This window comes from Aythya ferina (genome assembly GCF_964211825.1).
Source record: "Aythya ferina genome assembly, chromosome: 5".
NCBI lineage: Eukaryota > Metazoa > Chordata > Aves > Anseriformes > Anatidae > Aythya > Aythya ferina.
Genome location: NC_140301.1, coordinates 62,334,896 through 62,348,545, shown reverse-complemented (window position 1 = coordinate 62,348,545; position 13,650 = coordinate 62,334,896). Strand labels below are relative to the sequence as shown.

Here is a 13,650-nt window from a genome sequence, read left to right as displayed (position 1 = left end):
ACCTGAAAACTGACATACTGAAATCCCAAGGGAAACTTAAAACAACCATTTTTATTCAAAGTATTGAAGTAACCTAGAAAAAGTGAAGCATTACAACTTAAAATGTATTTCTGAACACGCGTTGGTCTCCGTGGGGTTAGGCACTCAGGAGAACCAACGAGCATGAACAGATCGATTCTAGCATATTCTTCTAATATAAATACTAAAAGACATGCATTGAGGCAGTGTTGAAAATACAGAATTGTCTTCTGGACAAAAAAAAAAACAACTCCCATGCCTTTGCTATATCCCAAAACTGTTCTGCACGCTGTTCTGACCGTACACAGTCTTCAGGGCTGTAGGTGACCGAGACCCAGCAAGATACTGCATCCAAAGCTTCCCCGCTGTGCTTGGTTTTGGTTAAAAAGGACCTGGTGGTCGGATTGTCGAACTAATAAAGTTAAATCTATTCTTCCAATAAAATAAAACATTTGAGTAAGAAAGCTACCTTTTAAATTTGCTTGCATAAGCAAGAGTTAGAGTAATGGCCTAGGATTCACAGGACCATTTTTTTTTTTTTTTTTGTAATAAATCCATGTTTTTTTCACTTTTAAAAAAAATACAGTAGTAAAGACTTGAGGTATAAATTCAAAAATACACGATGATCTTTTGCAGGACGGTAGGTCGCTTCGTTGGCCTTGGCTAAGGGCTCTCCCCTCTCGTTGTATGCAGTGACAGTTTCCTGGGTCTGAAGTTCCTTTGGGTGCAAAGATTGGTGGTTCGTGAAGTTGCAGTTGTTATTTCCTTGCTGGGGAGAGAAATGGATCTCTTTAGCACCTCTGACAGATGTCAGGAAGAGGAAAGGGGTTGGGATTTGTGGGTTTTTTTTGGGTTTTACCTCCAGGGCAGTAGGGATAAACGGCAGTTATTCCGTAGAGATGCGATCGGTGCTCCGGGAGATACTCATCCGTAAAGGAGCCGGTTTCCTTATTGACAGCTATCACGCCATCCCTGGTGGCAGAGAAGCGCTTTACTTGGGCGTTCTTTATTTTAACCCCACCTACGTGCCTTTTAAGACAGAAGCAGCTAAAATAATTGGTCTGAACACCTGCGGAGCAAGGCAGATTTGCCCTGTGTAAGATCTACACGCAGCTCGTTCACTGCATTGAGTTTTGGTGACATGAAATCAGAGATGATCTCCCCGAGAGCCTCGTCCAAGCATGGCAAGCACTGGAGTGCTTGCTGTAATCTGCTAAAATTTGTCTGCAGTTCTGAGAGCTTCCAGCTGGAGCGGGAAGAGGCGAGTTCCTGGTGACCCTGATGCTTCGGGCGGTGGGGCAGAGGGAACGACCGAGGACAGTATCACAGTATCTTTTCCCTGACCTGATCTCCATCCAGAACCCCGTGCCAAGTCCTCATTAGAGAGAAAAAAAAAACCCACACCACTATTTCTGTCCCTCCCAGGAAGCTGGGCTTGTTTCTAAACATCTGTTCTGTGCTCTAAGAAAGATTTACAAGCGCCTGCTGCTGCCCGGGTGAGGTTCCAGGACACGGGAGCGGGTTGGGGACAACATTTGGCATTTATTTCCCCCGAGAGGAGCTGCTCTGGCTGTTGCAGGGAGCAGGACCCTTCCCTTACCGTCTCCAGTCGGTGTGGTAGAAGTGGTCGGCGTAGCTGATGATGCTGAAGGGGTAGTTGAGGCTGTTCTGGATGATGCGCCTGCCCGCCCCGTCGGGGAAGGTGCACTCCAGGTTCTTGGTGCCTTTTCACGGGCCGCAAAAAGCAAAGAAAAAAAACACATTCAGTAATTTTTCCACCAGCTTCTCAGCCTGAAGGCGTAGAAGCAACCCGTGCCGCGAGCCCCCCAGCCCCGCCACGCCAAAAATCTTCAGGACAAGGACAGGGGAAGGGGATAAAAAGCACACGCAGCAGCTTTCTCCTCGGTGTGTGACCCGTCCCCAAAGTTACCTGCGTCTGCCCAGCACAGCAGCTTGGAGAAGGGGTCGAAAGTCAGGCCGTTGGGCAGCCCGATGTCCTTGCTGACCAGCACCCTCCTGTTGGCCCCGTTGACGGTGGCCGTTTCGATTTTCGGTGCCTCCCGGTTCCAGTCGGTCCAGTAAAGGTTGCTTGGGGAATAATTACGCGGTTAATTAAACGGGGCACCCGTGAGGGCTGGAGGAGAGCGCTGGCTGCCTCGTCACGGCCGGGTCTCATCACTTAAGAGGCTTGGTTTTTCCCCCTGTGCTGCCTGGAATAGCTCTTTATTTGATTTGAAGAAAAAAAAAACAAAACACCCAAAACCTCTAAAAGTGAAGCCAGAATGATGTCAAATGTGTTTACGACCCGAGCTGTGGCTGCTCGATGAGGGTGAGCCTCGGGAGCAGCGCTTTTGGTATTGCAACAGCACCCCGGGGGCACGGCTGTGTTTTCAAGCAGCATGCTTCAAAGCCTTGCAAAAAAATAAGCCTGATGCTGAAACAGCAGGTTTAGCCAAACCCGGAGGTTTTAAAGAAAAAGAGGGCGAGGGAGGACAGAGCCCATCCTTTTTTTTGGGGGGGTTGTGGTGGGAGAGAGCAGGGCCGGGAGGGGTCTTGGCACCGCTGAGCGCATCCGGCGAGGTGAAACGCCCCCGTCCCACCTCGAGCAGCCCCAAAACAAAACAAAACAAAAAAAAAAACTTTAAGAAATGGGGTCTCACCCTCGGACAGGGTCCACGGCGATGGCCCGGGGGTTGACGAGCTCCGTGTCGAAGAGCACCCGCCGCTCGGAGCCGTCCAGCCGGGCTCGCTCGATCTTATCGAGGCCGCTGTCGGTCCAGAACATGGCCCTGCGCAGGTGGTCCACGGCCAGCCCCTCGGGGCTGAGGAGCCCTGCGGGAGGGGACGTGTGGCTCCCGGCCCCGCACGGCGCCGGGGGATGCAGGACCCCGAAGCAGGGCGGCCCCAGAGCCACGGCGGGCACCCCGAGGTGGCTCTAGGGGAAGGGGTGGCACGGGTGGTGGGGACACACCTGAGCTGATGACGGTCTCCGGCTCGGCGCCGGGCTCCAGGCTGGCCCGGTTTATGGTCCTGCCGGCCACGTCGGTCCAGTAAACCGTCCTCTCCCGGCAGTCGTAGTCGATCCCCACCACGATGGAGCCCTGATGGGGTTGGAGGGGACGCGCTGAGATCCTGCCGCAAGCACCGGGAGCCGCCCGGGGTCCCCTATAATTGGGGGGGCGATGCTCGGAGCCCCTTTTCCCTAGGAATAAACCCCCACGGGGCTCCTCCTGCAGCCGGGGCTCTCAGGCCAGCTGCCGCGGGCGCACACCCACGGCCAGATGGGTCCGAAACCCTCCGGCTCCTGGAGAGCTTCCTGCAGCAGCGCGGCCAGCCCGAGGCCCTGGGATGGGGAAGGGAATAGTTGGCAAGCGGCGCTTCGCGTCCCCAGGGGCGCAGGGAGGGTCGTGGCCCAGCTTTTGGAGGCTCTCCCTCGGTCTGGCCTGGCTGGAGACGCTCCAAAGAGGAGGCAGAGGAAGGAAAAAGGCAAAAATTTCGCAGTAGGGTCGCAGCCGACTCCGGAGAGGGGACCACCGAGGGTGCCGGTGCGCCCTCACTTCGCCTCCTCCTCCTCCTCCTCTTCATCTCTCACCCCCCTGCCCAACCCTAACGCCCTGGATACTTTACATGCAGGGAGAGCAGGGTCTTGGCTGCCTCCTTCTGCAGCCGCGTGCCGTTGAGGGGCAGGTAGCCGATCTGCTGCCCCTGGGCGTAGAGCAGGAAGGTCCCCGTGCCCGGCGGCGACACGTCGGGCCGCGGCGAGGGCCGGGCGCTGGGCGGCGCGACGCTGGGGAGACCTGGCACAGAAGGGGAAAAAAGGGTCGGGGGTGGCTCAGAGAGGGTCCTCGCCTCGGCTCTGCGCCCCAAAAGCGCTGCACGGGGCGGGCTGCAGAGTCCCAGAGCCCTTCTCTTACATGGTGGGGGGCTGCCGGGCTCCGAGCGCGTGCCCTGGATCTCCCTGCCGCTCTCATCCACGCACCAGCAGTACCCGCTGTCCCCGTGGCACTGCAGCGGGGTGAAGTGGCCCCCGGCGTCGCACTGGGGCACGTACTGGTCTCCGCGGGGGCTGCCGCCGTAGTGCTCCAGCAGGCTCTGCCGCCAGCGCTCGCACATGCTCGGGGGCCTCTCCGTGGGCTCTGGCACGGGGAACGACACCGGCACCCCCTCGCCGCGGACCCCACGGGCACGGACGGGGTGCTGGGGGATCCACCAGAACCCCCCCAGTCCTCGCTGGGTGCTCCTCCACCCTCATAAAGGATCCTGGAGGGGCACCCCGGGAGCTGGGATGTTTTAGGGTGGGAGCTGGGACGTTTTGGGGTGGGAGCTGGGATGTTTTAGGGTGGGAGCTGGGACGTTTTGGGGCGGGAGCTGGGATGTTTTAGGGTGGGAGCTGGGACGTTTTGGGGTGGGAGCTGGGATGTTTTAGGGTGGGAGCTGGGACGTTTTGGGGCGGGAGCTGGGACGTTTTGGGGAGGCTTTGCGCTCACCTGGGTTCCCGCAGCGCGGCGGCGTGCTGCCCGGCGCCGTCCTGGTGCCGGCGATCTCCTGCCCCGCGGCGTCCACGCACCAGCAGTGCCCGGTGCTGCCGTGGCACTGCAGGGGCCGGTACCCTCCCCGCTCGTCACACTGCGGCACGTGCCCGTCGCCCACGGGAGAGGGGCCCGGCGGCACCGCCCGCGGGTACAGCCGCTCGTGTTCGCACGGCGTCAGCTGCTGGGAGGACCCTGCTGGTGGTGAAACCCCCACCCCCCGAGCCCCAAGATCATGGGGGGCACGCTTGGAGCAGCCGGGCACCCTCGGATGTGGGTGCTGGTGAGGCTCCAGGGGCTGTGTTTGTGCCAGGGGGCTCTGGGATGTCCCCACCACAGCCCCTTTTCACCCCAGGATGATGCAGGAGGCGCCCCGATGGCCACTAGCACCGTAACCCCGTGGGCAGGGTGCCCTAAAAGCTTGGGTGCCCCCTGCAATGCCCAGCACCCACACCCTGGCAAAGGGCCCCCTCCTCTCACTGCGTCCCCACCCTGCAGCCACGCAGGGAGGGCTCAGCTCCAGCTCAGCCCCACCAGTAGTGCCAGGAATGCCTCGCCCAGCACCTCCACGCCCACCGAACCCCCCAGAAATCCCCACAACACGCCGCAGGACCCATCCTTCCTCCCCTCCCTGCTCCCAGCAGCGCCGACCTGGGTTCCCGCAGCGGGGCGGCGTGCTGCCCGGCGCCGTCCTGGTGCCGGCGATCTCCTGCCCCGCGGCGTCCACGCACCAGCAGTGCCCCGTGCCCCCGTGGCACTGCAGGGGCCGGTACCCTCCCCGCTCGTCGCACTGCGCCGCGTGCCCCGGCACCCGCGGGTACAGCCGCTCGTGCTCGCACGGCGTCAGCCGCTGCGTGCTGCCTTGGGCTGGTGGAGAAGCCACAGCAGGGGGGCAGTGAGGATGGGGGAAAAAATAAATCAAATCAGCCCCCGGGGTAAGGCGAGCTCCGCGCCTCACCGTGCGCGCACTGGAAGCCGTCGCCCTCGTAGCCGGGTTGGCACTGGCAGGAGAAGGAGCCCGGGGAGTTGTGGCAGGCGGCAGCAGGGTGACACGGGTTTTGGGCACACTCGTCCACGTCTGTGTAAGGGATGGAGAGCTCAGACAGGCACCCGGTGCCTCTCCACGACCCGGCGGGCACCGGGCACCTCGCTCCTACCGGTGCAGTCGCGGCCGTCTCCGGTGTAGCCGGGCAGGCACTCGCAGGCGGGGAGGCCCCCGGCGCGGGGCAGGCAACGCGCGCGGTCCCCTGGCGCACAGGGGTGGCTCCCGTCCTCGCAGGGATCGGCCAGGGCTGCGGGGATATGTGGGTTAGGGGGTGCTGGGTGGTGAACCCGAAGGGGCAGAGGGGTTGGGGGATGCGGTGCCTTGAATTTTGGGGCTGGCACTTACGCACACAGGCGTGCCCGTCCTCCGCCAGCCGGTACCCGCTGCGGCACTCGCAGCGGTAGCTGCCCGGGGCGTTCAGGCAGACGGAGAAGGGGCCGCACTGGCTCAGGCCCTCCCCGCACTCGTCCACGTCTGTAGGAAAGGGGAGATGCCGGGAACCCCGGTGGTGGTGGTGGGGCACCCCCCCCACAGCCCGTTTTGGGGGCTGGGTGCTCCGGCCATCCCGCCCCAAACCACCCATCTCACCCCAAACCTCCCATCTCATCCCAAACCTCCCATCCCATCCCACAGCAGCCCCTTCCTCCATCCCCACCCTGCTCCTGGGGCACCTCCCCAGCCACCCCCAGCTCCAGGGACCCCCAGGGACCTCAGTTCCCCCCCATAATCCACCAACATCCTCCGTGCACCTCCGGGAGCTCCTCATACAGCGGGTGTTGCGATGCTGCGGCACACCCAGCACCCCAAATTTCTCTACCCACCGTGGGTGCCCTACAGGGAACGGGGTGCCCTGAGCTCCCCCTCACCTTGGCAGCCCCGTCCGTCTCCCCGGTAGCCGTCTGCACACTCGCACGTGTACCCCAGCCCCGTGCCGGGCTGGCAGCGCGCCGTTGCCTCGCACGTGTGCGTGCCATCGTGGCACGGGTTCACCGGCGGCCTCTCAGCATCGTCTGCGGGGCAGAAGGGGGCTCGTTAGCGGGTGAAAAACCACTGGGAGGAGGAACCCAGACCCCAATCCCACCTGGCACGGCTGGAGGAGCGTGCTCACCGTGGGCTGAGCCGATGCGGCCGGCCAGGGCGTAGCGCAGGGCTTGCTCCTGGGCGTCGTAGAGGGCGAAGGCGCGCGCCACGCTCAGCCGCTGGAGAGGGGGCAGGCGGCCGCGGGCGTGCGGGCAGCCCGAGAAGGTGATGTTCTGGTGCAGGCGGTACGACAGGGTCTGGTTGGAGGCCCCCGAGGTGAGGACGTAGTCGCGGTGGGCTGAGGACGTCACGGCTGCAAAGGGAACCCGCAGGAAGCTGATTTCCATCTCGGATTTTGGAAACCGCGATGGAGATGGGGTGGCTGGGGGCTGATCTGAGCGCAGCACGCGTGGACGGCATCGGGGACACCAAAACCAGGGGGAAATAAATGGGATAAGCAGACCACAGCTCCTACCTGAGCTGGAGTAGTGGTACAGCTCCTTGTAGGGGCCGACGTGGACTGTGGAGTTCTCCGGGATGAACGGCACCTGGCCCTGAATGTGGGTCTTCAGGCTCAAGTAATTGTCTGGCCCCAAGCCCTCGGCCGTCTGGGTGATGTGGACCTGCTCCTCCCCGGGGGAGAAGGTCACCTGCAGGTGCTGGGTGAATTCAGCACCTGGGCAGGAGGAGGGGACAGGTGGGATTTGTGCCGGAATGGTTTCGGGGAGCACATCCCCAGGAGCCCTCCCCATCCCCGCTGCTGAACCCAGCAGAGCCCGCGACGCAGCGGGGAGGTGACAGCGACCCCAAACCCGAGGGGAACGTCTCCAACCCACGGCCCCGCTCACCCATGATGCTGAAGCCGTTCTCGTAGCCGGGCTCCTCGAGGGCAAAGAGCCACCCGAAGAGCCCTCCGAGGGGCAGGAGGGGCAGGAGGGCACGAGCAGCGGGCGCGGGCACCCCGCTGATGGCCGTGTAGGCTCTCCCGTCGCTGCCCACGATGTAGGCGTGCAGGTCGACGTCCTGGAAGCGGACGGGCGTCCTCCCCACCACCAGGCTGCCGCTCACCTTCCCGTTCAGGCGATGCACAGCCCCTGGGCGGGGAGAAAACGCAGCCCTGGCACCTTTCTTCCCCATCCCGGGGGCACCAGGCGCCCTCCCCGCCGCGTGTCCCCGTACCTTCGGGCAGGCACTGCCGCCCGTTGCCGTAGTAGGAGGCCTGGCAGTGGCAGCAGAGGCCGGTGGCGTAGTCGGTGCAGAAGGCGTGCGGGGAGCAGCGCCCGTGGTGCTGGGCGCACGTCTCCTTGCTGCCCGCGCTGTAGGTGAACACTGGGGACAAGCAGGGGGGAGTTTGGGGACGTGGGGACAAAGCCACCCCAGGCTCCCTGCTTGGCGCATGGCCACGAGCAGCACCAGGGCACCCGTTTTGGGCACCAGGAGCGTGCCAAAGGAGCAAACCCAACCCGTTCCCGCTCAGGACAAGACAAACCCGCAGCACGCAGACCCCTTTTTTAGGAACCGACCCACCACGAGCCGTCCCCAGCTCGGTTTTCACCACGGGATCTCACCGTCGGTGTTAAAATGCACGTCCTCCTCCACGCCCACGCCGTGGTGCCCGGAGCTGTAGGACGCGGGGTTTGCGGGGTGTCTCTGCGGGGTGTCCCCGTCAGGCTGCAGCCGCCGGCTCCGCTCCTGCCCCGGGGACACGGGCAGCCCCACGGGGACGATGCTCAGCTGGCCGTGGTGGCGGGGACGCGGTGACGTGGGCGCCCAGCCGGGTCGTGCCGGCGGCTCCGTGGGCGCCGCGGGGCTCTGCGGGGTGCCGGGGCTGGCTCCTTCATTCCCCCCTGGCTCCACGTGCTCCAGGGGTCCCGAGCTGCCCACGTGGAAGACCCACACGCCGGGCACCCCCGCGTTGCTCCCCCTGCACACACACACACGGGCACATGCGTTGGGACACCGAAGACCCCCCAGGACCCCAACCACCGACCCACAAATCCGGCTGCGGAAATCCGGAGAGCTCCGTCCAAAAAGCCAAATCCGCTCCCCAAAACCTTCCACACGCACGGTGCTGAGTCCCCCAAAAAAAATTCTCCCCCCACAGCTCGCTCCCCTGCCTCTTCCAGCTTCATGCACAGCCCCAGCAGCCGGTGCGCCCCCCGCCATCCCTGCTCCCCCTGCCCACCCCGAGCCCCCACGCACCGCTCGAGGCGCCTCAGCGCCTGCTCGGTGCTGGCCACGCTGTAGAAGAGCCCTTCTCTCCTCCCGTCGTCGCTGTCCCCGCGGCTGAAGCCCACCCTGGCCGGCAGCTCCAGCTGGACATTGTAGGACTCCTTGGGCCGCGTCCCCAGGAACTGGAGGCCGCCCTCGGGGTAGAGGAAGATGGCGTAGGTGTCATCCTCGTCGTAGGCTATGGCTGCCTGGAAGGTGTTGAGCTGCCAAGAGGAGAGCAGGACACACGGACATCACCAGGGCAGAACCCCAGCGGAGGAGCCCAAGACCCCTGGGATCCCCAAGGGCAGGGATCAGGCTCCCCGCGCCCCAAAATGCATGCAAGCGGGGCAGCATGTCCCCAAAAATGCCCCCCGTCACCCTACAGACACCTCCCAGGAGCAGGGGCTGCCTGGGTGAGCCAAACCTGGGTGCTAGGAGGATGCTCAGCACCTCCCGTCCTCCGCAGGAGCCCCAGCAGGGGATGGGTGACCCCACACCGTGCCCTGCACCCTCACCAGCCGGGTCACCCGCTCATCCCCATCCCCACCCGTCCCGACCCCACCACCTTCCCCTTAACACCGGAGGAAAACCCGCGCCCCCGCTTCCCCGGGAGAACAATTTCAGCCCGGTTTCCTCAGGAAAAAACACGCACGTGTGCTCCCGCCGGCCCCCCAGCCCCGAGCACAACCCTTTGACAAGCCACCGGAGAGCCCCCGGCACCGCGCGCGCCCCCGAGCAGGCACAAAGAGCCCCGTTGTCGGCGGCGCACACTCGGGGCATTCAGAGACCCCGCGGAGAGGCAGCCAAAATGCTGCCGGGGATCGGGGAGGGGTTGGTGACCCCCTCCCCCGGGTTGGATTCTTCCCCCACGCAGCCAGCCCGGCGGTGACCGGGGGACGATTTTTTGGCTGGTGACACATCGGAGGCGGGGGGGGACAGCGGGGACGCGGGGCAAAGAGCAGGGGCGGCCTCTCTGCAAAGGGCAAATTCCAGCCCAGAGGGCGATTTCTGCCCCCGCCGGGCTGGGAATTGGCACGGCACGGATGGGGAGCACGTCCCCGGGGGGGGGATTCGCTGCTCGGGAGCCCCCAGCCCCTGCGGCTGAGCCCGGGCTGGGAGCGATGAGCTGCGGCTTGCCGAGATGGGAGGCCACCAGGCCAAATCCTGCTTGGGCACGGCACGTTTAGGGAGAAAAAAGGGGCTTTGGGGATTTAGTTTTTTGGGGTTTTCAGCTGGTTTCGCTCAGGGGGTGGGCTTTGCAAGGGGGAGTCCTGCAAGGCGCACACCAGCTGAATTTCCTTCCTTCCCAAACGAGGCTTTCCATCCAGCTGCTCGTTCCCGAGCAAGGCTCGTTTCAGCTTCAAACCCGACCCAAGAGGAAAAAAAAAAAAAAAAAAAAAAAACAATTAGGGCGAGAAAACGAGGCCGCATTTTTTGATGGCTGCGAGGTCGCTGCGAGGCCTCCGATGGCAATTCTTCAGCTGCTTTCCCAAGTTTTAAATAGGAGGAAAAAATGCGCTCTGCTCCCTTTCCAAACCTCGCTTTCTTCCCCCACCCGGCCGCAGCAATCCCCAGCCTGCCACCGCGGGGCCTCAGTTTGGGGACAATCGGGGACGGTTCCCGGTGGCGGGGTGTCCCTGTCACCTCCTGCCCCGTGGCAGGTCACTGGCTCCTTTCCCAGCCGTGGACGCGGTGATTTTTGGGGAGAGCCGCAAAAAGGCGGCGCCCACGCGGGAGCCTTATCAGCAGCGGGGTGGGGAAGGCAGAACGCATGCCCGACCCCAAAATCAGCCCACGGTGGGAATGGGGAGGCCGGATCCTTGCTGGGAGCATCCGGGCAGGATGCAGAGCTCACCCCAAAGCACCGACGAGAGGTTTGGGGACGGAGGGGTGGGTGAGCCGGGCTCTGCGCACCCAGCCCTCCGGCGCAGCGTTGGGGTCGGCAGCACCCGGAGCTCCAAACCCAGCAGCAGAGCGAGCAAACCCCACGAGGAGAGAGGGGAAGGAAGCTCCGTGCCTCCTCCAGCACCGGACCCACCATCCATTTTCGGGTACCCAGAAGAAGGGAGGATTCGTGCCTCACCTGCGCCGAGGGCTGGGCGCCCGGCGCCAGCTCCTGGTAGGCGCCCACGTCCTCCCAGGTGGCCACGAAGACGGCGTCGGGCACGAAGGAGCCGGCGGTGAGGGGGAACCCGGCGTGGATGTAGCCCGCAGCCTGGTTCAGCACGGCCGGGGAGGTGTCGTGGCGGTAGTGGATGTCCCCCCTGCCACTGGAGGTGTCCAGGTCGGCCAGGAAGGGAGCCACGACGGGGAAATCCGTGGGGAAATCGTCGTCCACGTACTGGGGCTCCCCGGGGAAATCTTGGGTGGAGATGACCCCGTTGGTCCCCACCTGCGGGGAGAGGGGCACGAGGTGTCGGGGAGCTGCTGGGGCACCTTCCCGTGTCCCTTCCCTCCTGTTTGGTGTCCCCCGGGGCATGGCACGGGGTCGGGGGTCCCCGAGGCCGCGTGGCCCCGTTGGGCCAGGGGGAAACAAAAGAGCTCGGGCACCTCCTGAGCTGCGGCTCGGGGGCTGCCCCAGCTGCTGGTGGGGGAACAGCTGCGGAGGAAAAAGGTTTCTTGTTCCTCGGCGGCCCCAGGGAGCCGGGTGGAAGGCGCCGAGGAGGAGGAGGAGGAGGAGGAGGAGGAGGAGGAGGAGTGGGGATGGAGGGCGATGAGGCACGTGTGGGGTCAGGGCGAGGAGGGGGAGAGGGGTCGTGGGGAGAAAGGGGGGTTAGAGGGATGGGGAGGGGAAGGGAGGGATGGAAAAAGAGAGGGAAAAGAGGGATGGAAGAGGGGAGGGAGGGATGGAAATAGGGAGGGAAGGAGGAGAGGGAGAGGTGGAAGGAGGGAGGGAAGGGATGGATGGAAAAGGGGAGGGAAGGGAGAGGTGGAAAGAGGGAGGAAAGGGAGAGATGGAAGAGGAGAGAGGGAAGAGAGGGATGGAAGGAGGAAAAGGAGAGGTGGAAGGATGGAGGGAGGGAGGAAAGGAAGGGATGGAAGGAGGGTGGGAAGGGAGAGGTGGAAGGAGGGAGGAAAGGAAAGGGATGAGTGGAAGAGGGGAGGGAAGGATGAGAGGAGGATGAGGAGGGAGAGGGAGGCAGCAGGGACGGAGGGGCGGCAGGAGGGATGGAAGGACGGCAGGAGGGATGGAGGGAGGGACGGATGGAGGGACAGAGGGCCGGGAAGGCGGCGGGGGAGCTTCGGAGGGGGGCACTCACGTAGAGGCGGCGGGCGGCGCGGCCGTAGAGGCGCAGGGCTCGGGGCAGGGCCACGGCGGGGGAGCTCTCATCGTCGCCGGCCTTCAACCGGAGGTCTCCACGGGCCGGCCCGTGGGGCAGGAGCCTCGTCCGGGGCAGAGCTTGAACGAGCCCGGCCAAAAAAAGCACCGAGAGCCCGGCCAACAGCCCCGGCCCCGGCACCGCCCGCATCCCGCAGCCGGAGCGCAGCGGAGCGGCCCCGACGGGACGGCCCCGGTGGGGGGGGGGGGGGAAACCGGGGAGGGATGGGGCGGATCCGAGCCCCGACGGCTCCGCTATTGGGTCCCCCAGCCCCGTGGTCGGCCAATGCGGGATTGTCCCAAAATCCGCCCTCGGAGCTGTGATTTCCCCTCCTCTGTGCCGTGACAGGCGGGCCGGGCATCCCCGGGGCTGGGCAAAAAAAAAGGGGGGGTTAAAAAAGGAGGGAGGGGGGGGGGCTGGCTGCAGGCTGCCCGCCGCCCCCGGAGCTGGGAGCGAGGCCAGTTTGGGGCCGGGAGATGGGGATGAAATGGGGACGAAATGGGGATGAAATGAGGACGAAATGGGGACGAAATGGGGACGAAATGGGGATGGGGCCGGCTCGGGGGTGGGGGGAGGCTCCCCGCTGCTCCCCGCCGGGCAGAAACCCGACCCCACATCCCCAGGGAGCAGGGGGGGGGGCCGGGTAAGGAAGCTGGAAACCCACAGCCCCCCGCCTCCCCCGGGCAGCTCGGCTGGCACCGTGTCAGCGCGCCTCGCTTCTCCTTTCCCGGAGCTTTTTGGCCCTGAAAGTTTCGCCCAGGGGTTTGCCGGGCTCGCTGGGGGGGCTCCTGGGGGTCCTTGCGCCCCCCCCCCCCCCAACCCCCCAGCTTTGGCTCCAGGCCATTTGCGGTGCTGCCTCCGTCCCAAAAAGCCAGGCACGGGGCCGAGGAATGCCAGATAACGGGGAGGGAAGTGTCAGCCCCCTCCCTGAGATAAATCAGGCGCACAGCCCCGGTGCTGCCGCTGGGAATCCCCACCGCGTCCCCAAGGACCTGGGGTCCCCATGTCCCCAAAGGGGGCACAGGGAGGGGACAGGGCTGGGATCATGGATGTGACAGCAAGGATTTTATCCAAGGGCTCCAACCCTCGGGTGGGAAGGCTTCGCCTGGCCCTGAAAAAACATTAGGGCTTGGAGCGGGGTTCAGGCCAGCTGGACGCGATCCTCCGCCTTCCAGGAGCTCCCCGGGCCAAATTCATGGCTTTTCTCTGAAGCTCTGACACCCCACGGGCCGTCCAGGGAAATCTGGTGCTGCCTGGAGCCTGCAGCCCCCCTGGCCCTGTCCCCTCTGCCACCCCCATCCCCGGCACAGCTGGGACCCCCCCAGCACCCTCATGTTTCAGGGTGCTGGCCCCGAGGGCAAACTGGGGCCCAGGACGTCCCTCCCCTGGGGAAAGGTGGCCCTGGGGGTGGGGGGAGGCTTGTGGGCTCTCGCTGCCAAAAATAAACCCACGGCACTCAGCGCTGGGGTGGAAAATTTGGGGTTTTTCACCCCATACCGCAGCA

At 64.2% G+C, this 13,650-nt stretch overlaps 1 protein-coding gene across 4 annotated transcripts; it reads right to left on the bottom strand.

The window, feature by feature from the left end:
• Positions 1 to 31: 31 nt before the first annotated feature.
• On the bottom strand, positions 32 to 12,383 carry NID2 (nidogen 2). Of its 4 annotated transcripts, none has more exons than XM_084519675.1 (22): positions 12,087 to 12,383; positions 10,910 to 11,218; positions 8,815 to 9,047; positions 8,181 to 8,536; positions 7,792 to 7,941; positions 7,461 to 7,706; positions 7,088 to 7,288; positions 6,674 to 6,925; positions 6,459 to 6,602; positions 5,938 to 6,066; positions 5,705 to 5,839; positions 5,506 to 5,625; positions 5,199 to 5,414; positions 4,506 to 4,745; positions 3,933 to 4,154; positions 3,646 to 3,815; positions 2,990 to 3,119; positions 2,679 to 2,850; positions 1,949 to 2,106; positions 1,619 to 1,742; positions 878 to 990; positions 32 to 787 (listed from the first exon to the last, which is right to left on the bottom strand). In XM_084519675.1, the coding sequence occupies exons 1-22, from the start codon at positions 12,294 to 12,296 to the stop codon at positions 777 to 779; spliced, it is 4,041 nt and encodes a 1,346-aa protein (XP_084375801.1). In that variant the 5' UTR covers positions 12,297 to 12,383; the 3' UTR covers positions 32 to 776. The 4 variants fall into 4 exon arrangements, with proteins under 4 accessions (XP_084375801.1, XP_084375802.1, XP_084375803.1 ...); XM_084519676.1 differs by having other exon boundaries at positions 4,506 to 4,742; positions 12,087 to 12,382; XM_084519677.1 differs by having other exon boundaries at positions 6,701 to 6,925; positions 12,087 to 12,381.
• Positions 12,384 to 13,650: the final 1,267 nt, after the last annotated feature.